This window comes from Arachis duranensis, chromosome 4 (genome assembly GCF_000817695.3).
Source record: "Arachis duranensis cultivar V14167 chromosome 4, aradu.V14167.gnm2.J7QH, whole genome shotgun sequence".
Taxonomy (NCBI): domain Eukaryota; kingdom Viridiplantae; phylum Streptophyta; class Magnoliopsida; order Fabales; family Fabaceae; genus Arachis; species Arachis duranensis.
This window is the reverse complement of record NC_029775.3, coordinates 120074384-120093407: the sequence shown is the minus strand read 5'-3', so window position 1 is coordinate 120093407 and position 19024 is coordinate 120074384. Positions and strand designations below refer to the sequence as shown.

Below are 19024 nucleotides of genomic sequence, written 5' to 3'. Positions count from 1 at the left end.
AAATATTAAAAATTATATTAAAATTTAATTTAAATATTAAAATTATTAGAATTTTACAGGAAATTCAATTTAAATATTAATTTAATTTAATTTAATTCGAACTCATTTTTATAGGGAATTCACTTGTAATTCGAATCAACTCGATTCGAACTCCCCTAAGCCACGTACTCCATGTAATTCGAATTGATATAATTCGAACCTTGCATGCCTAATTCGAATCTAATTGATTCGAACTACGTGGGAAGAGTATTTGGTCATAATTCGAATTGAATCAATTCGAATTATGTGCAAAGCTAATTCGAATCCTATTGATTCGAATTATATAAAAATGTGTTTTGGTGGATTGATGTATCAAAATTTGTTTTGGCGGATTTGGATAAAAATGAGCTCCCCTTGGCTCATTTGGGTTTTTTACCATTTTGGCGGATTTGGGTAAAAATGAGCTCCCCTTGGCTCATTTGAGTTTTTTACCCGGCTTTTAATTTTTAATAATTAGTTTTGGTGGGAAAAGTGAAAAAAAAAAATAGATGGTAGCTAGGTAGCAATAGGTACACTACATAGTACATACATACATACTCCATAGAGAGAGGGAGTAGTGTTCTCTTTTATGTCTTCTCACGTGACCCATGCATGCATATCCTCTTCTTTCTCCTCTATTCTTTATTACTAAAACAACATTCATCATAAATAAATAAAAATATATATAAATATATAGAGTAGTAATATCCTAAAACTAAGCTTCTAACCAAATTTGATACCTGAATAATATTTTCCTTGAAAAATGGAAGTGACGAGTCAAAGTTTTATTTCTTTAGTTTATTGAAATATGATGCCCACATACTCACACATGCATTATTATATATATGTACCTTTTTATAATGATTATTATTAATTTTTTTTGGTATTGTTATAATGATTATTTTTGTCTGGAATTATTACTATTCATGCATGCTATGTATGTGCGTACTTGTCCAAATCCAACTGTGTTAGATCACAATCTATCATCATTCATTCATCATATGCATATATAATCACACAAAAGTATGCTCACTTTGTAAAAGTAAACGCTTTATTATTACTTGAAAACGACTATACTCTAAGCTATAAAAACACACATTGCGTTTGATTTTGAGAAGAAGAAGAGAAGATAAAATATAAAAGATGGAAAGAATTTTTATATTTCATTTAATAATAAATTAAATATAAAATAAATTAAATAATAAAAATTTTAATTAATTTTAATTTTTTATATAAAATTTAAAATAAATATTTTTTTATTTATATCTTATTTATTAAATATAATTTTGTGTTTTTATATTTATATTTTAGTATTTTATCCTTATAAATAAATTCAGCTGTGTATTTTTTTGATTGTCTACATTATTTTTCGATTCGACAAGTCGAAAATTAATCCATCGCGAATTTATGAATTGCTACATGTATAGAGTGAAATTTAAACTTCTAACACTTATTTAAACGAATGAGTGAGTTGATCATTCGGCCAACCCTGATTTAAATGCAGCTGAATATAATACGTAACAATAAGCACACTAGTATAAAAATGAGGAAAAGAAAAAAGAGAAAAAGAATGAATAATAAAAAATGAAAATGGAAGAATGTATGTCTGACATGCAGGAAGCTGCTTTAAATTGTAATAGGCATTAGCCAATGGCAGTACAAAATAAAACTGCCAGCGTGCTTGCTGCTGCCAGAGTTGGCGTGATCAATTCTGCCTAATATAATATATAATTACTTTTAATTTAAATATAATATATATTAATTTTACACTGAATATCCAGGTTTTACACATCACTTTGGAAAGAACATTATTAGTTCTGAGTTGTGACACATATAGCACGTAGGTAAACTCAATGGATCCTGCTGGGGATGGACTTTGACTTCTTATTTTTGAATTTCTGTCTCTTCTTAACGTCTAATTAATCTACTTGTTATTCACATCACAAAATGTCCCTAACCCTAATAAATAGTTCTAAATTAGCCTCCTCTTTTTGTGTCTCATAATTCTACTATAACATAGAATGTGGAATCTATTTTATATTAATTTATTATACCAGTAAAACGAAATTAAAACATATGTTAATTCAATAATGTACGAAATTTAGAAGTATTAACATGGTAGCTAAAAGTTGATCATATTGCTAACCAAAAAATAAACTTGGATTGGTCAAGTGGTCAGTTTACTTGTCCGCTTAAGTAAGTGTCGGAGGTTCGAATCTCGTCTTGTGTATGCAACCATATTGCTACCAAAAATTAAGAGACAAAGGCAAATAAATTCTTAAAAATTTTAAAAATTAAATATAATAAAAATTAAAAAAATTATTTTATAAGTGTGAAATAAATTTTATATTAATTAAATAATTCATGTAGGATAACTTTTTAGAATGTGCACGCAAAAGAATTGGAGCAAAAGTCAATATCTAAATATTTTTATTATTTTTTAAATATTTTTATTAACAATATAATTTTGTGTATGTATTTTGATAATTTACCCTATACAATAATATTGAAATTAGGTTGTAAATCTAAGATAAAGAGTAATGGGATTGAAGTTGAATAAATGAAGAAAAAAAAAAAGAGAAGAATTAATTGTATGTATGGAATATAGGGGGTATAGGGATATAATATGTTCACCTAAAGAAGTGACAAAGTGGCAGTTCGATGTTGTCTAAATAAGAGAAACCGCGTGGTCTGCCCCCTGTCTCTGCTGATATGGGCGGCGCAACCCTTCTTCACTACTTCATTATTTTCTTCCAAATTTTTTCTATGCATTGGAAATCACAAGAAAGTAAAAAGCTACTAACACATACATCGTTCCATGCATCATGCATGTCTTAACTCATCATATATTCCATCAAACCTCTCAATGCTAAATATATATAGGGGTGTCTCCTCTTCAAACCTTGCTCTATCTAATTTGTTGCTTTCCAAAAAGAAGAGAAAGACATGCTCTATCTTTTTATTATACTAATAGTCAAAAGAAAAAGAGTCAATCGTCAACAAAATTTTCTACCCCTATATATGTAGGCATTGCATGACTTTAGTATTCGAGTGTATGTAAGGCTATGTTTGTTTTGAGATATAGATATAGAGATATAAAATCGTGTTTGACAGATGAGATATAGATAAAAATATTATGTTTAGAGACACTGAATTAGTATATTTTTGTGTTTATCACAATAGAAAGGTTATAGAGATATTTATTTTTTATTATTTTTATTATTTTTATTAATTTTTTATAATTATATTCTTTTATTATTATGTTTTTTCTAATTTTTTTAATAAAAAATAGAATAAATTAAATTTTCATAATTTGTTTTATTTTATCGTTAAACAGAATACAAGAATACTAAATTCTATGTCTCTGTTCTTTATGACTTGTTCTCATGCCTTATCTTATTTTCAGAAATAAACGCAGTTTAAATGTTTAGATATACTTTTAAATATCCAGTTAGATAAATATATATGGTGTACATTTATGTGATAGTAACACTATATTTAATTATTATTTAATTATATTATGTGTATATTAAAAATTAATTATTTATATAAAATATATATTAAATATAAAAATATATTAAACATATATAAATATACATAAATACATCATGATTAAATTTTAGTATGTACAAAATATTTTGTAATTATTTATGTCTCAAATGCATGTTGAAACTTAAAACACAAGTGATTACTCTATTAATGTTAGCTTTACTAAATTGACATGTGCTCTCGCAATTTGAAAAAGTACAAAATTTAATTTATAAAGCTATTCTATGCAATTTTACATAAAACTAGAATAGACCAACAATAACGATAGTAAAAAAGTATTACTTTTTCATTGGATTGTAAAATAAAAATGACTGAATTTTTTTGTGTGCATGACGAAATTGTTCACAAGTAAAACTGGATCTTTTTTTTTTGGGTAATAAAAACTGGAGATATTTTGTACTTGCGCACTATTGTTTCGGCTGGACTATTTATGCAATCTAAGCGGGCCAATTTACATGGCAATTTAATGGGCCTAACGAAAAGGGATAATACAACCAAAAATTGTTATGGGCTGATGATCTTTAGGTCCAACAGCAAACAAGTTCGCAAACTTCTTTTTTTTAAAAAAAAAAAACCACCACATTTCTGATTTCTCAATTAAGAAAGATTTCCTGTCCAAACAAAAAAATTAAGAAAGATTTAGCTCATTTAAATTACATTTAATTGAATAAAATTTAGATTACAAGAATAGTAATTCACATCTTATATCTTAATCTTAGTGGACTTTTTTTTGTGTGACTATCTTAGTAAATATTTGAAAACATTTATTTAGCGCAAATTTAAATTTTTAATTCTCATTTCGAAATGTGAATGCTTGATATTCTCATATCAAGTGACAAAAATTGACAAAAAAAAAATTATTTTACGTTTTTAATTTTTATTATTAAAAAAACTCTCTTTTTATTCGTAAACATATTTAAAAAATCCAAACAATTTATAATACAATATAAACAAATATTTAATACGAAAATGCTAATATCCAAATATAATATATTAAAAAACACAATTTTTTAGAATATATTTTTTAATCCAGTAACAGTGTCCCAAATTAAATATCAAACCACAAGAGTTAATCTGCTAAAAAGAAGTCAAATATTCATAAACATAAACGTTGACCAAAAACCAAAGTTAATAATAACTAACCTAGTGGAATACGTTATGGATATTTTTGGAAAGCAAGTCAGATTCTGAGATTCAAGAAGATTCGACAGTTATCTAGAACGAAGAGATATTATTGGCCACCCAGAACGTGTTTATTTTATTTAACTTAAAATATTTTTTATTTTAATAAGCCACGTCAGCAAAGACATTCTATTCCTTTCTTCCTTCTTCTTCTTCGTTTTTCTCAGAGAAACCTCAAACTCTCCCGAAACTTCTCGAAACTTTTCACATTCTCCAATATAAATTCCTCCATAACCTTAAACCTTAAAATCATCACACTAAAAAACAAACACACAAAAAAGAAAAAAGATATCTAAACTCAAAACTTCGCATCAAATCAGAGAAGCACACGAAGAATGATGAACATGAAGAACATCATCAACAACAACAACGTAGTACCCTCGTATAGGGGCATTCCTTCACAGAGGACACCCTCTAAGGTTAGAACTATTCCAATTCACTTCGTGGGTTCAGAACGTAGTAGAGAGAATTCTGCCATCAAGATCCAGAAGGTTCTGAGAGGGTTTTTTGTGAGGAATGCGTTGAAGAGGATCATGGGGTTACGTGTTGAGTTGCAGAGTGTTGAGGCTAAGGTTTATGCTTCAATGGAGGTGATTAAGAGGGACCAGAGGGAGAGAGTGAGGGTCAGCGAGACCATCATGAACTTGCTTTTGAAGCTTGATTCGGTTAGGGTGCTGAGTTCTTGGTATGGGGTTAGGGAATGTAGGAAGAGTGTGATTAAGAAGGCTATTGCATTGCAAGAGATGGTTGAATCAGAATCTGCTTGTGTTGTTGAAGAAAATGGGGTGGAGGAGAATGATGCTATGGTGCAGGAAGAGGAGAAGGTGGTTGAAGTTTCTGAAGAGAAAGAGGAGGAGAAGATGGAGGTTATGGATGATGATTCTGGAGCAGATATTAAGTGTGTTTCAGAATCATGCATGAATTCTTCTGTAGAAGAGAAAGAAGAGGAGAAAATGGAAGATTCTGGAGTTGATATTCAATGTGTTTCAGAATCATACAATATAGAAGAGAAAGATGAGGGTGATGGGGAGAGAGAAGAGAGTGTAGGAACAAGTTTGGTTGAGGAGAATGAGAATGAGAATAATTGTGTGGTGAAAAATGAAGAGGAGGAGGAGGAGGAGGAGGAGGAGGAGGAAGAAGGGAATGGTAATGAAGAAAGAAGAGAAGGGAAGCATAGGGAGATGTTGGAGAAGATGATGGAGGATAATGAGAGAATGATGAAGATGATGGCCAAGTTATGTGAGAAGAATGAGATGCAGACTCAGCTTCTTACTTCTCTGTCTAAGAGAGTGGAGCAACTTGAAAGAGCATTTGCTTGTGACAAGATGAGGAGGAACAAGAGAAGAAATTGTAGTGATGCCAAACACAAACAAAATATGAACAAATAATGCTTCCATCTCAATTGGGAACCTCTTACTATTTCTTTTGTTTTTTAATTAATTTGTTTGGTCTTTGAAGTTTCATTTTTTCTGCAAATCTAATGTAATACTCCTTTCTTATTGATGTTCTACAATGAAGTGGCTTGCCAATGAGTTTTGGAAATATGTTGCCTCTCAATTCTTCTGAATCTCTCCTGGTTGTATAATGTTAGTACTTTTTCCGTGTACAACTTGCAATTCACTATTTTCTTTTGTGATTAAATTTTGGGTGACTATTTTGCGAAACAATTTAATCAAATATATCAAATCAATCTAGCGATTTTCACTACGACAACTATGATTACTTAAACTAACATAATTTTGAAGCTTTTCGATTTTCAGCAAATTTTGCAGCACATAAAGTTTGCAGAACACCACTGAACCTTATTACAAGTTAGCATACATAGTACTCAGAATAGGACTAGGTGATGATTAAGGAGGAAATATGCTTGAATTGTTACAATTGTATATATTACATTCAACACAGAATTGTATATATTAAACTCCAAACTAGCTGAAAAATTTTGCTAACAAGCAACAATAGTTTTCTATTATTCCAAGTTTTAAGATGCTGAGTGGCTTTGGAACAGTTGTGTGGCTGTTTTCCCCATGATCCACTCCAAATCAGATGGAGAAAGAGATGCCTTATTGGCAATTAGATTGACAGCTTCTTTGGCCTCTTTGTAACCACATTCAGGAACAACAAATGGAAAATCACTGCAGAAAGATGTGTGATTTGAGATTTGTCATATGATTTGGTTACATGAATAAAACCCCATCATGAATTTGCCAATTCTGGTTAGTTTTTTTTACAAAGTTCAATGGTTTTAAGGTAGTTTACCTGCCCCACATTACACGGTTAGCACCAAAGCTAGAGACAATTTGAGATAAGATAGTTGACAAATCCAGATAAGGATGTTTCTCTCTTGAAACTCTGAAAAGGGCACTAAATTTCACATACATCTGTTCAAAATAAAAGGATTAGAAGATTCATTTCCAAAATCTTATATTGTCAATATTTAAATTTCTTCTTATGTAAAAGGTTTGGGATTATGTTCTTGAAGAAACTATTAGGCACTTACTTGAGGGAATCTAGATAGATTTAAGAGCCTAGAAAAGATAAGCTGTTCTTGATCAGTTCTGCAATGTGATATTCACTAAATTCATAAATAAGATTCCATTTTCTCTGTCATTGCAAGAGTGATTATATTATATTAAATATCTCACAGTGGTGGTTTGCAGAAGGCCAAGTGATCAAGTATCACAATTGTTGAGGGAAATTCTGTGCACAATTGTTCAATTTCTGAAATATGCAAATCAAGCCCCTGAAGTTGTTGAACCATAGTCTTTTAGTTTCATCAAATTAATCATTGGTCACAACTGGAGATACTTTTAGATTATAGTTTTGTGTCAATGATACAAGGAAATAGTGAAACACACCTTCATACACATGATGCTCACTGGTACTTTGAGTTCTCCAGCCTTTTGAAACATTGCCTTTCCAACTTCATTTGTCATCTATACTAACATCATTCAAATAAAAGAAAATTCATTCTTAGTTTTGATGCAATACAGCATATGAGCATAACATATTAACATCTTTTCTTTCTTGATCCGCCTATTGATCTGCTTTTTCATTTCCCTTTCCTGCTTTACTTTATATTGCATGTGTGTGTGTGTGCATGCGCGCGCGCCTGCTTGTGCGCTTATACATATATGATTTCTTTAAAAGAAATAAAAAGGGGTTGCCAACCTTCTCGCCAGATGGCCACAAATAAGGGTTAAACCGCACGGCGTGATAACCATCCTACCATGAACAAAAAGAAAACTTCATTTGCTACGTCTGAGTAAATAAAAGAAAATAAAATAAACCATGTGAATGATAGAAAGAAGAAATATCCATTAGACCTTCAAAACAAGATCTTCAAACTGCCTAAGCCCACTGCCATCATCAGCTGGATTAGCAAGGCAGCACCCAACAAATTTGGTTGGATATTTCTTCAAAACACTGACCAATAAACAAGAATAAGTATATGGTAACAGCTATCAGATCAAGCATAGCTCAGAGATTCATGAAATCAAGCATGTTACAGATAATATTTAAGAAAATGTTTGACCTTTGATTATACCTTGTGACATAATTATGATCAAATTTATGATTAATTGGCTGCACAATGAGTGCACTATCTACTCCTGCTTCCTCCATACACTGAGCATCTCAGAATGTGTGCACAAACACAAATCCAGTCACCATCATCAGTTCCCATGTAACTAACATGAAGCAGTTACAAATTTCTTGAAATATCACTAACTATATAAACATGAAAAGAGAGATAACATAAGAAAATAAATTGAAGCATATATAAATACCTGAAGTAAAAAATCAGCATGTCCTGCTAAAGTGGGCTCTTGTCCAGGATGGTAAGGGAATGTAGCAGCCTTCATTTCAAAGTTAACAATAAATAAATAAGTAAAATAAAAAGTTTGGATGTAATATATAAAATCAGTGATATATGGTATGAACAAGTTTATCAAAAGATAGGGCAAAATTACATGACTTCTGCTGAAGTTCGGTGAAATTCAACTTGATTCCTTTCTATAAAAGATTTAAGAGTCACCAAAACATGTAAGATGTTTATTTATAAAGAGTAGTGCGTATAAATTTAACAAAAACCTCATGAGGGGAAGCCCACACATGGAGATGAGAATCCAAGATGACTTTGGAAGCTGAAGCAGTTTCAGTGATTGATGCCATTCTGATTCTGAAGGGTAACCTTGGTTTCCTCGAATAATAACAATAATGTCTTGTTGGACATAAACCTGAAAGTGAAACCAGGGTGTTAAGCCTCAACAGTGCCACCATTTTCGTGTGCAAGTGCAATTTCTTATTTTATTATTATTATTTTTTAATTTCTTATTGTTATTGCTTTGTGCAGTGCAGCTTCCAAAATATTGCCACGTGTATAGATAATTTCTGTACAAATATATATATTATTAATTTAGTTTTAATATGTATTCAGTATTTTAATATATAATTTATATAAATGACGATTTTTATGATTAATTTTTTAATATCAATAAGGCTAGGAACCAAGAGGGTACTAGCAAAATACCAATCAAATGCTTTTGGGTGAATTTAAAACCTCTACGTGCATGGTGTTTATGCTAGACATTAGGATATTTCTTCTACTAAAATGTTTCTTTTTCATACTAATAGATGTTATTTTATATATTTTATATTTTTTTATATACTAAGAATCAGGATTGTTAATTTGGGGTGAGAAACAATTAATATCAAATATTATAAATTAAAAATAAATAAAGTTAATTAAATATAATTATAAATTAGTTAAGTTGTTTACTTTTTGACTGATCACCTCTTAGTTTCATATATTTTTCCTTTTAATATATATATATAACATGATCGAAAATAATTAAAAAAGAAAGAAAATGAGAGATTTATTAAATATGCTACAAATAAATATGCCTACTACATTCACCAAGCTCTATAATTATAATCTGACAAATTGATTACAACTTTATACTAACAAAGATCCAAAGAGATCAACCACAAATCATTACAATAACAAATAGAATAGAATCAATTTACTATTTTCTATTTTCTTTCTTTCTTTTTTCCCCCCTAGGTGTACATAAAATACTCACCAGAACAGTGAATATCACACACACACACACACCCTTCTTATGAAATTACAACATATAATAATTTGAAATAGTTCAAGAAAAAGACCCCATGAAGCTTTTGCAGAAGAACTTGACAGACCTCATTTTAAAAAGATTAGACAAAGAAAATGTTCCACTCTCTTGGGGTGTTGTATCCTTTGATGATGAGAATACATTCATTACATTGTCATTGTTATTGTTATCATTGTTCTTGACATGAAGTATGGTGAAGCCAATTTCTTTTCTAACAGCTTCAATTGTTTCAGTCTTAACAGGAGCACCATATGCATCAGCAACATAGAACACATTCATGGCTTTACAATCTCTTGTTGTAACTTCAGCACGAATTACTGAAAATCCATTCTCTCTGAATATTCGAGTTACATCTGAGAGAAGTCCAACTCTATCTTCACAACAAAATTCTAGTTGTATGCCCTGTAATAATTAATCAAGTATTAATTAATTAATATGTATCAATTATAACAAAAAGGTTATATTAGAAATTTAGAATCCATTATAGTACTCCAGAAGTTCTTCTTTTAATAGCAGCTTCCAAGCAATGAATCACTCTTTGTCTTTCTGCTTCAGAGCTGATGGGATATCCATCTATATGCCTTATATAATATTCCTGTTACAAAAGAAGAAAAAAAAAAAGCAAAATCCTTTTATTAGTGAAGGTTAATTGTATATCCAAGAGAGATTGTTGCATGAATACGAAATCTAACACAATATTTAGGAGTAAAGGTTTAATTGAACTTGCATGCAAACGAATTTGTATGTCAAATGGGTTAGTTCGACCCGTTTAGGCCTAGTTAGTCTAAGTTCATGAGTTATCAGGATGATTCGTTTATTTTTTATTTGTTTACAGACTTGCTGACATATTACTAAGAACTAAAATTATTTGTGAAATATAAAAAATTTAGTGACTAAATACGGATAAAACAACAAAACAATACAAACTATTAGGCTGTGTTTGGAAAGACGACGGAGGCTGAGAGACTGAGACTGGGAGATGAAAACTGAGAGACAAAAACTAAATTAAGTCTCTATATTGTGTTTGGTATAAAATATATTAGACTGAATTATGTCTCAAAATTATATTTAATTTAAGATAAATATGAAGATTGAATGGTAGATTTAGAATTTCAAAAGTTAAATAAAGGTATTTTTGAAAAGAAATGTCATTAAAATTTTCGTTTTTGTCCCCAAAACTTCCAATCTCCAGTATCCTTACTTTCTAAAGGTAAAGGACTGAAATTTTGAATTTTGAATCCCGAGACACAATACTGAATCCCAGTCTTCCAGTCTCGAAAAACAAATGCTACCTCACTGAATTGGAATTTTTATGTAAACATGAAAACAATAAAGTCTATGTTGGTATGATAGAATTAGCAGGTACAAAACTACAAAAGTATTTATCAAATCCATATAAATATGAATTCAGAAACCTGATATGCCTCTGGTCCTTCAGCAATGGCAGTTCCATGGTAAACAACATACTGCATATCAGTGAGAGTGCAAACAGCATCAAAGAGCAACTTTGGCCTATCTAGGCACCTCAAGTTCACAACAGTGTAAACTTTATCAGCACAATAATCAACAGTCACAATTGGTTTCTTCTTGTTACTCTCATCACTTGTTGATCCATTACAATCCTCATCACACGTGTCGTAATCTCGATTAGCATACATCATCTGGTGCAGCCTCCTTTCCTTGTGAGTTGATCCAACAGAGACAACAGCAGTGTTGGCATCAACACCACCACTCTTGTTTTCTATGTCCCCTCTAAGAACATAGAACAAGAGTTGCTTGATCTTTGCAAGATGTTCAGGATTGTTGATTGGCAACTTTGTTGCCTCATCAGTTATGTAAAGAACTGATGCCATTCTTGAATTGTGTGTCCATACTTCTGCTGCCAACACATTGCATTTTAGGTTTGCCAGGATGGCGAAAATCTCCGAGAGTAGTCCCGGCCGGTCTTTTCCGGTTAATTCAATTGTTGTGTGTTCTAAAATGGATTCAACTTCAACTCCAATGGATCTCCTAAGAGCTTGGAAACCAAAGGCTGCTGGACCAAGTGACTAAGATGAGTCAAGAGGGGAAACAAAGATATCAGTATATGACTTATGGTTTTAAATTGTGATTAGAGTTCTAAATAGTATACAGTTTATGCAGTCTAAAACTATTTAGCTAATTCAAGTTTGAGAACTAATTGCTAATTAGTGCTTCTTGTATTGTTGGGTTCATTTTCAATATATTTGTGATCTAATATGCTATAAATTGTTCATAAACAGAACTATATCCTTTTTCCCTTGTATCCCATTTCTCATTTTGTACAAAAGACAAAGATTAGGAGCTTAATGGTAGGACTAGTGGTATTCAAGGTATTGCATCCATGTTCCATGTTCCATGTTCCATGATGATGATGATGATACACATATTATATGTACACCAAATATTAACTAACAATTAGTCACTATGTTTTTTTTTCTTCCAAAGAAAAGATAGAGAGACTCGAATCCGGGATCTTTAGGTGAGTATGGAGAGACTATGTCATTTGAGTTATAACTCGTCGACTATAAAAATATGTAATTGATATCTAATCATTTTCTTTTAGATATACTATTGTAAACAAGTTTGATTATTTTAGTAGCTAATTATATGCAAATCACAAAACATGTAACATATATTTGATAAAAGTCTTATAAAACACAATAGTATAGTTTTTGCTCATCATAAAAGAAAACCAATAAAATTAGATATTAACAAAATAAGAATAAAAAACTATAGATAAGCAAAATAAGAAAATTATTAGATTGGCTCACGGCCCAAGCCTGCCCAAACCCGAAACACCATCTTTTAACAGTTTGGTGGGTCAAGTGTGGCCCAGTTTTCTATCTCAACAAAAAAGTTGGTTATTCAAATGTACCTGTTGAATTCTGTCGGCTAAATTATCTTCAAGAAGCTTATTCCCATTTTGATCCGTACAATGAAACACTGGATTGTGCATAGTGGTAGTTGAAGCCCAAAAAAAAAAGATAAAAAATATATATAAAAAAAATTGGAGAGAATTTAGAAGCTTATTACCATCCATAAACCATTCTCCATCAGAGGAAATGTAAGCTCTATTTATAATGATGTTCATATCAATCAGAGTTTGAACCATCTTCAATAGTATCCCACGCCTATTTGCACCATCAACCTACAAAAAATTCAGAATTTCAATTAAATTCATAGTTTTTTTATGACCCTTTTGCAATGCTAAAAGGATAAACCCAAAATTTTCAAACAAGGATTCAAAATTTGAAACCTTTATCAATGTGTCTGTTTTGCTAGAACTGTTGTCCACAGTTACTCTGGAAAAAAAAAATAGAAGAAAAGCTCAGATTAAAGAACAAGAATTTAAACTAAGGAAAATCTTAAAACATTGGTGTTTTATTTTGACCTTGGAGGATTCATCCGAATGAGAAGCTTCTCAAATTCATCGTCCGTAGGCATAGAAAAGTACCGAAAATCCATTTTGGGGTGTGGCTACGGAACAGAGCACAACAGAAGTACAGAACAGAACACAGTACGAGGTGTGTTGTTTTGTGATAACGATAACAGAGAGAGAGAGAGAGAGAGAGAGGTATACTCTGTTTATTTTGTGTCTTTTTCTTTTTATTTTCTTTGGTTTTGTGTGTGTATTTATATTTGCTGTTTGGCTTTTGAGATTATTATTTGTATATTAGCAGAAATTATGAAAAAGTTCATATCATAATGAGCAATTATATGTATATAAAAAGACTATATATGTTGATAATTTTTTTTAGAAAAAGTATAGAATATTAATATATTATTTGTCAATTTATTATTAATAATAATTAATTATTATATTTTAAATACATGTATAAGAAGATATATCTAAGAAATACATATATAAAGACACTTCTATTAGACACAGTTATAAAAAAATATTTTTATTAGATACATCCATAAAGACATTTTTATTAAATACAATCATAAATAAAAATTGACAAAAGTTGGCAGAAATATTGTTGGTAACGTAGCGAAATTATTTTTTTATGATTTTTATCGGTTGATATTATAAAATGACTTTATAATATATTTGATTACATTTTGAGAATTAAATAAGAGGATTTAGTTGGATGATGAAGTGGTGGCTGTCTCCTAAGTAAATTTTATTATTATGTTTATCTTAAATTGATGTGATGTTAAAAGAGAAAGTTATTAATTCAGTCAAATATTTGTTATGAGAATTTTGATTACTAAATATAGATGTGTGGAATTCAAAATTTTATTTCATTTTCTTGAAAAAAATGAATAATAACACTATGGCAACAAAAATAAAGGAAAGACTTGTAAAATGAATATGACGTTATGAATAGTCCAATTTGGCATATAATATTTCTGTGGTATATTTGGTAAATTTCTAACAACATTTCTAGAAGAAAAAACTTAGGGTGTGGTTGGAACCCAATTTCATGATTTTTGTCAAAAGATTATGAAACAACGTAGGATGAGTTGGCATACATTACAAAATACAAATATATTAATGCAAATGCAAATATGGAATGTATATGATTTTCTCGTGTCCTTCTTAATCCTCTCGTGCCCTTGAATTCCTATTACAAATATAATTCATAATATCACGTTATATTACTTATAATTATTTCACATTATCGGTTATTTCTCAAATGAAAAATAACTTGCTATTAATTGTACAAAAATACGAAATAATTGTGTTTGCAAATCTACCAAAATTCTCTTGAAATGTAACACATTTTGAAGTTGTCTATAAGAGACTCAACTAATTAATAAGTTGTTGTATATAAACCAAAAGGACAAATAGTGAATTATACTATTAAGCAAATATTATAATATGCCATCAGATATTAGTTTTGTTAAAACATTATTTGTTCTCTAATATTATTATATTAAGTAGATTTTTAAAATGAGTTTGATTTTAGTACGTTATAAAAACGTTATTTTTATTTAAAAGCGTTACTGTTTCTTTTAAACTGTTATTTTCTATCATAAATCACGCTTTTAAAATGTAGTTAAACAAATATTCTGATAAAAAAATATTTTTGACATCTTTAGTTCTTTACTAAAGTAGGCACCTACATTAAGTAGCTAAATTGATTGGGAACTACATCTGCATGAAACATCTTTGAACTCCTATTTCTTGCACCCTAAAAAACAGATAATCCAAAAAAAAAAAAGAATTTAAAATCTAAACGTTTTATTCTTCTGCTTTGATGCTTTACATGAATTCATGTATGCCTCAAACCTATCTGCTAGGGAAGCAACAATGATAATAATAGTATGAGACAAGCTGCACTTCAAGAAGAAACCACAAACCAGACATTTGCATTATAGCTAACATCGGAGGCGGATCGCGACTGCGACAGACGAGAAAAATGTCACGATCATTGATCCATGTCTATCCCAAGGTCACCCCACCGGACATTGTATCGGGCGGCAAGATAGTGAGCGCCAACTGGACCACGACTACCATAAGGATAGTACTCTGGAACTACCCGTTTCTCTTCTAGCTCCTTCAATACAGGTGTAAAGAGTGACCATGCAGCATCGAGCTCATCGCTGCGTATAAAGAGTCTTCTTTCTCCTTCGATGGCATCCAGAAGTAGCCTCTCATATGCATCTGGAATCTCCTTAGAATATCTGAAATAAATAAAAGGAAAAGGTTGGCTTAAATGATCAAAGAAAATGACCATTACAAATAGAGTCTGAATTTTCTTAGTTGAGGCAACAAATAAGTTGGAAATCATAGAATCATGAATAGTGTGTAAAACATTAATGTTGACATTAGATCAATGTGACATTAAAATTTTTCCATGACCATGTAAGAAGGTAACATTAATAAGGTGTCCAGGTATAATATAAACACGGATGAAATTCAGGGGTCACAAACTATTTTTTTTTTTTTCAAGTAAAAATAAAATACCTTGCTGCATAGTGCAGATTCAGATGACTGCGGTCCAATTTCATTCCTAGACCTGGAACTTTGTTGTTGATCTTCAAATAAATAGCTTCATCAGGCTGTACTCTTATAACAAGTTCATTCGTGGCCCGATCAAGATCAGTCCCAAAAGTCCGATTGTACAAGTTGCCTGGCACATGCCTGAACTGTACCCGTATCTCAGCTCTGAACCCAAGATAAAAAATTACTTAAATATTTTTAAAGAAAAAAAATATAATTAAAGAATAGAGGTGGCATCGAACAAACACAAGATCTATTTCTTCCACTAACCCCTTTTTGTGTAATGCTTTCCCAGCCTTCATCAGAAAAGGCACTCCGTCCCATCTTGCGTTATCTATGAAAAGGGCAGCTGCAGCAAATGTTGGAGTTAAGCTGCCCTTCGGTACAGTTTTGTCATCCGTGTATGCTGGATATGTAACACCTCCTTTGGTGTGACTCTTGTACTGCCCTATAACCATAGTCCCAAGTTCCAATGGTCTCATTGAACGAAGAACTTTAACCTGACATCCATTAACAAGTTGAAACACTGGTGATGAGAAAATTTCACATTGTTTTAAACAACTCAAAGCAAGATGTATAACGATGAGACCTTTTCATTTCTAATATCCTCTGCATCCAAACTAACAGGAGTTTCCATTGCAAAGAGGGCTAGTATTTGAAGTAAGTGATTCTGCATAATATCTCTTATTATACCATAATTGTCGAAGTACCTGCACAGATAAGTAAACAAATGAGAATCCCTTCTATAGATTAGAAAGTGTGAATGAAGCTAAGGAAGAAACATTACCCTCCACGCCCTTCAGTGCCAAAATCTTCTGAGAATATAAACTGTACATTTCTTATGTACTGCCTTGACCATAATGGTTCAAAAATGAGATTTGAAAATCTGAGAACAGAGAGATTTTCCACAAGCTCTTTCCCCAGATAGTGGTCAATCCTGTATATGATTCTCCATGATTTTAAGTAGTGAAACTTACAGTCTGTAAAGTAGCAGATTACATAATCGGTTTAGGTAGAAAACCTGAAAATTTGATCCTCACGAAGATACTGCTTGAGCGATTTTGTTAAAGCAGCTGAAGATTCTGAGTCTCGACCAAAAGGCTTCTCAACAATGACTCTTGTCCAACCATTACCAGAAGATGCTGATGAACTGGCACATTTTACAGCATCTATGAATATGTTTGGAGGAATTGATAGATAGAACAGGCGATTAGAAGCTTTCCCATTCTACAAAAGCAAAAACCAGATGGCTAAATTAAGATCAGAAAGAAAAGCTTAGAAGAGCATACATAGAATGAAAAGAAAAGGATAAGTTCATCCATCCTTCATATGTTGATTTTGAGTTCTTGACACAAATTAAAATGATGCGCCATAATTAAAATTACCTCATGTTCCTTAAGCTTCTTGTCCAGCGCTGCAAAGTTTTCCTGAGAGTCATACTGACCAGAATGGTAGAAGCATCTCTTAAGAAATTCATCCATCTTTTCACCGCAGTTCTCTCTGAAAATCAATAGAATAAGTTTTCATACATTAAACATGTTTATTTTTCATACATTTAACATGTTTCTTAAGCATGACAAATAAGGAAATTAAGTTAAATAATACCAGCGTAAATGACTATAAACAATTGGTAGGTATAATGTCTACCTCTTATCAATTCTACAAGTGAGAGTCTTGCTAACCATGGTTCTCAGTTCAGCATCAGTCATCTTACTTCGAGCATAACCAAAGATGGTGAAGTGCTACCATAACCATAAATCGAACATTTACTTCTCAACCATGCAAATAGAACCAAATATTTCAAAAACTACGTCAGAAGCCATGATAAAAAAAATTCCAACCTTAGGAAGACAATCCTCATAGTAAAGTGCAAAGAGAGCCGGAAATATCTTCTTCTTAGCAAGGTCTCCAGAGGCTCCAACGACAGTAATACTAACAGACTCGTTCTCATTGTTGTAAAAGCTGGCTTCAGCTTGAGACTCCTCCGCCGAGGTAAATGACAATAATTCAGATTTCAAAAGCTTCTGAGTAGTGTCAATATCAACAGGGACTGCGGCAGCTGTGGCAGCACCTACATTCATGTGCTATTTGCATATTAAGACTAAGGATTCTCCAAACCACATAATACAACTAAAATCACAAATTCCCAACCTATCATGTATCATCTCATGAAATTGTTGCTATTAGTATTTCGTCTAAGTTTCTTAGAATCATTGCATTACCGTGTTCAATTTGGATATGAATACACACTCCTAACTTAACCATCTAGGTTAAAAACGTAACTTCAGGGGAGAAAACTAATCAAGTAAATAAACATTCAGCTAAAAGAGATAATGAAAAGCGTTGTGGCATGCTGAAAAAAGAAACAAACAGCAAAGATTCGAAATCGGAATCAACAAACAAAAGGGTATCAGAAAATGACAAACTTTCAAGAATACAAGTTAAGTCAAAGGAAATTGCAGTAGATAGCGTCAAAACCGATGAGGAACGAACCATCGCTTTGTTGTGGCTGGTGGGTGTGAACGGCAACCTGGTTGGAATCTGACTGAGATTTCAGGGACACCTTAGCTGCAAGGAACCGCTTCGATGCGGAAGACGACAGGGTCACGTGCTGCGGCACGTGACCGAGCTTAGACGATGGCGAAGAAACAGGTTGCAGCGAAGGGTATGAGCGGCAATGCGTCGAACAGATGGTAGCCATGAAATAGCGTTGAACTGTTGCGTGCTTTCGAAGAAGTGTTTGTGTTTGCGTCAAAGGTTAAGAGAGATAGAGAGTTAATAAGAAGGCTTCGGAGAAAACGAGGGACACCTTAGGAGGGGAAAGTGTGTGAGGGAAGGGGTTAAGGATTAAGGAAGGTTAAGATTAAGGTTAAGGCCCTTGAGATCTCCGAAAGGGTGCTTTCAGCGTTGTCCCTTTTGCAGAGTTGGAAGAGAACAATGCGCTTTTTTGTTCCTCTGATTCGGTAGTTAGGTTGGCCCAAACGAAAGGGAGACACCATAAATACACGTTTTTAATTTTTATTGAGGTTTGCAATTTGCTATCTCTACCACCCTTCGAACATCAATTTGGTTTGTCAATGGTCTCAACTTTTGTGATTTTGTTGACCCTGAACTTTTCTTCAAGTGATTTTTGGTCAATTAAAAATAAAAAAATAAAACACTGTTA

The 19024-nt window shown here is 31.7% G+C and overlaps 4 protein-coding genes across 4 annotated transcripts; 1 reads left to right on the top strand and 3 right to left on the bottom strand.

Annotated features, from left to right (window-relative positions):
- The first annotated feature begins 4939 nt into the window (after positions 1 to 4939).
- Positions 4940 to 6355, top strand: LOC127746800 (uncharacterized). Its single transcript, XM_052261200.1, has one exon. The coding sequence runs from the start codon at positions 5085 to 5087 to the stop codon at positions 6135 to 6137; it is 1053 nt and encodes a 350-aa protein (XP_052117160.1). The 5' UTR covers positions 4940 to 5084; the 3' UTR covers positions 6138 to 6355.
- A 241-nt stretch (positions 6356 to 6596) lies between these two features.
- LOC107486426 (uncharacterized) lies at positions 6597 to 9046 on the bottom strand. Its single transcript, XM_016106962.3, has 10 exons — positions 8842 to 9046; positions 8538 to 8606; positions 8297 to 8376; positions 8076 to 8175; positions 7921 to 7974; positions 7608 to 7685; positions 7395 to 7492; positions 7250 to 7307; positions 7009 to 7130; positions 6597 to 6884 (listed from the first exon to the last, which is right to left on the bottom strand). The coding sequence occupies exons 1-10, from the start codon at positions 9028 to 9030 to the stop codon at positions 6731 to 6733; spliced, it is 1002 nt and encodes a 333-aa protein (XP_015962448.1). The 5' UTR covers positions 9031 to 9046; the 3' UTR covers positions 6597 to 6730.
- Positions 9047 to 9745: 699 nt separating this feature from the next.
- On the bottom strand, positions 9746 to 13490 carry LOC107486425 (ACT domain-containing protein ACR4). The gene is made up of 7 exons (XM_016106961.3): positions 13297 to 13490; positions 13162 to 13207; positions 12939 to 13053; positions 12781 to 12848; positions 11300 to 11932; positions 10375 to 10479; positions 9746 to 10286 (listed from the first exon to the last, which is right to left on the bottom strand). The coding sequence occupies exons 1-7, from the start codon at positions 13368 to 13370 to the stop codon at positions 9906 to 9908; spliced, it is 1422 nt and encodes a 473-aa protein (XP_015962447.1). The 5' UTR covers positions 13371 to 13490; the 3' UTR covers positions 9746 to 9905.
- A 1589-nt stretch (positions 13491 to 15079) lies between these two features.
- LOC107486424 (glucose-6-phosphate 1-dehydrogenase 2, chloroplastic) lies at positions 15080 to 18814 on the bottom strand. Its single transcript, XM_016106959.3, has 10 exons — positions 18352 to 18814; positions 17700 to 17929; positions 17506 to 17600; positions 17244 to 17358; positions 16880 to 17085; positions 16646 to 16795; positions 16448 to 16568; positions 16129 to 16358; positions 15823 to 16023; positions 15080 to 15539 (listed from the first exon to the last, which is right to left on the bottom strand). Exons 1-10 carry the CDS (start codon positions 18557 to 18559, stop codon positions 15284 to 15286), a joined length of 1812 nt encoding a protein of 603 aa, XP_015962445.1. The 5' UTR covers positions 18560 to 18814; the 3' UTR covers positions 15080 to 15283.
- Positions 18815 to 19024: the final 210 nt, after the last annotated feature.

Coding starts and splice junctions, on each gene's coding strand:
- LOC107486424 (XM_016106959.3), bottom strand. CDS start 18,559: ATGGCTACCATCTGTTCGACGCATTGCCGCTCATACCCTTCGCTGCAA. Junction 17,930..18,351: donor CCAGCCACAACAAAGCGATG/GTTCGTTCCTCA, acceptor ACATGAATGTAG/GTGCTGCCACAGCTGCCGCA. Junction 16,359..16,447: donor AGGATATTAGAAATGAAAAG/GTCTCATCGTTA, acceptor AATGGATGTCAG/GTTAAAGTTCTTCGTTCAAT.
- LOC107486426 (XM_016106962.3), bottom strand. CDS start 9,030: ATGGTGGCACTGTTGAGGCTTAACACCCTGGTTTCACTTTCAGGTTTA. Junction 8,377..8,537: donor ATGCTGATTTTTTACTTCAG/GTATTTATATAT, acceptor TGAGATGCTCAG/TGTATGGAGGAAGCAGGAGT. Junction 7,686..7,920: donor TGTGGCCATCTGGCGAGAAG/GTTGGCAACCCC, acceptor ATGTTAGTATAG/ATGACAAATGAAGTTGGAAA.
- LOC127746800 (XM_052261200.1), top strand. CDS start 5,085: ATGATGAACATGAAGAACATCATCAACAACAACAACGTAGTACCCTCG.
- LOC107486425 (XM_016106961.3), bottom strand. CDS start 13,370: ATGGATTTTCGGTACTTTTCTATGCCTACGGACGATGAATTTGAGAAG. Junction 13,208..13,296: donor ATTCGGATGAATCCTCCAAG/GTCAAAATAAAA, acceptor TTTTTTTTCCAG/AGTAACTGTGGACAACAGTT. Junction 11,933..12,780: donor TAGCCGACAGAATTCAACAG/GTACATTTGAAT, acceptor GACTCATCTTAG/TCACTTGGTCCAGCAGCCTT.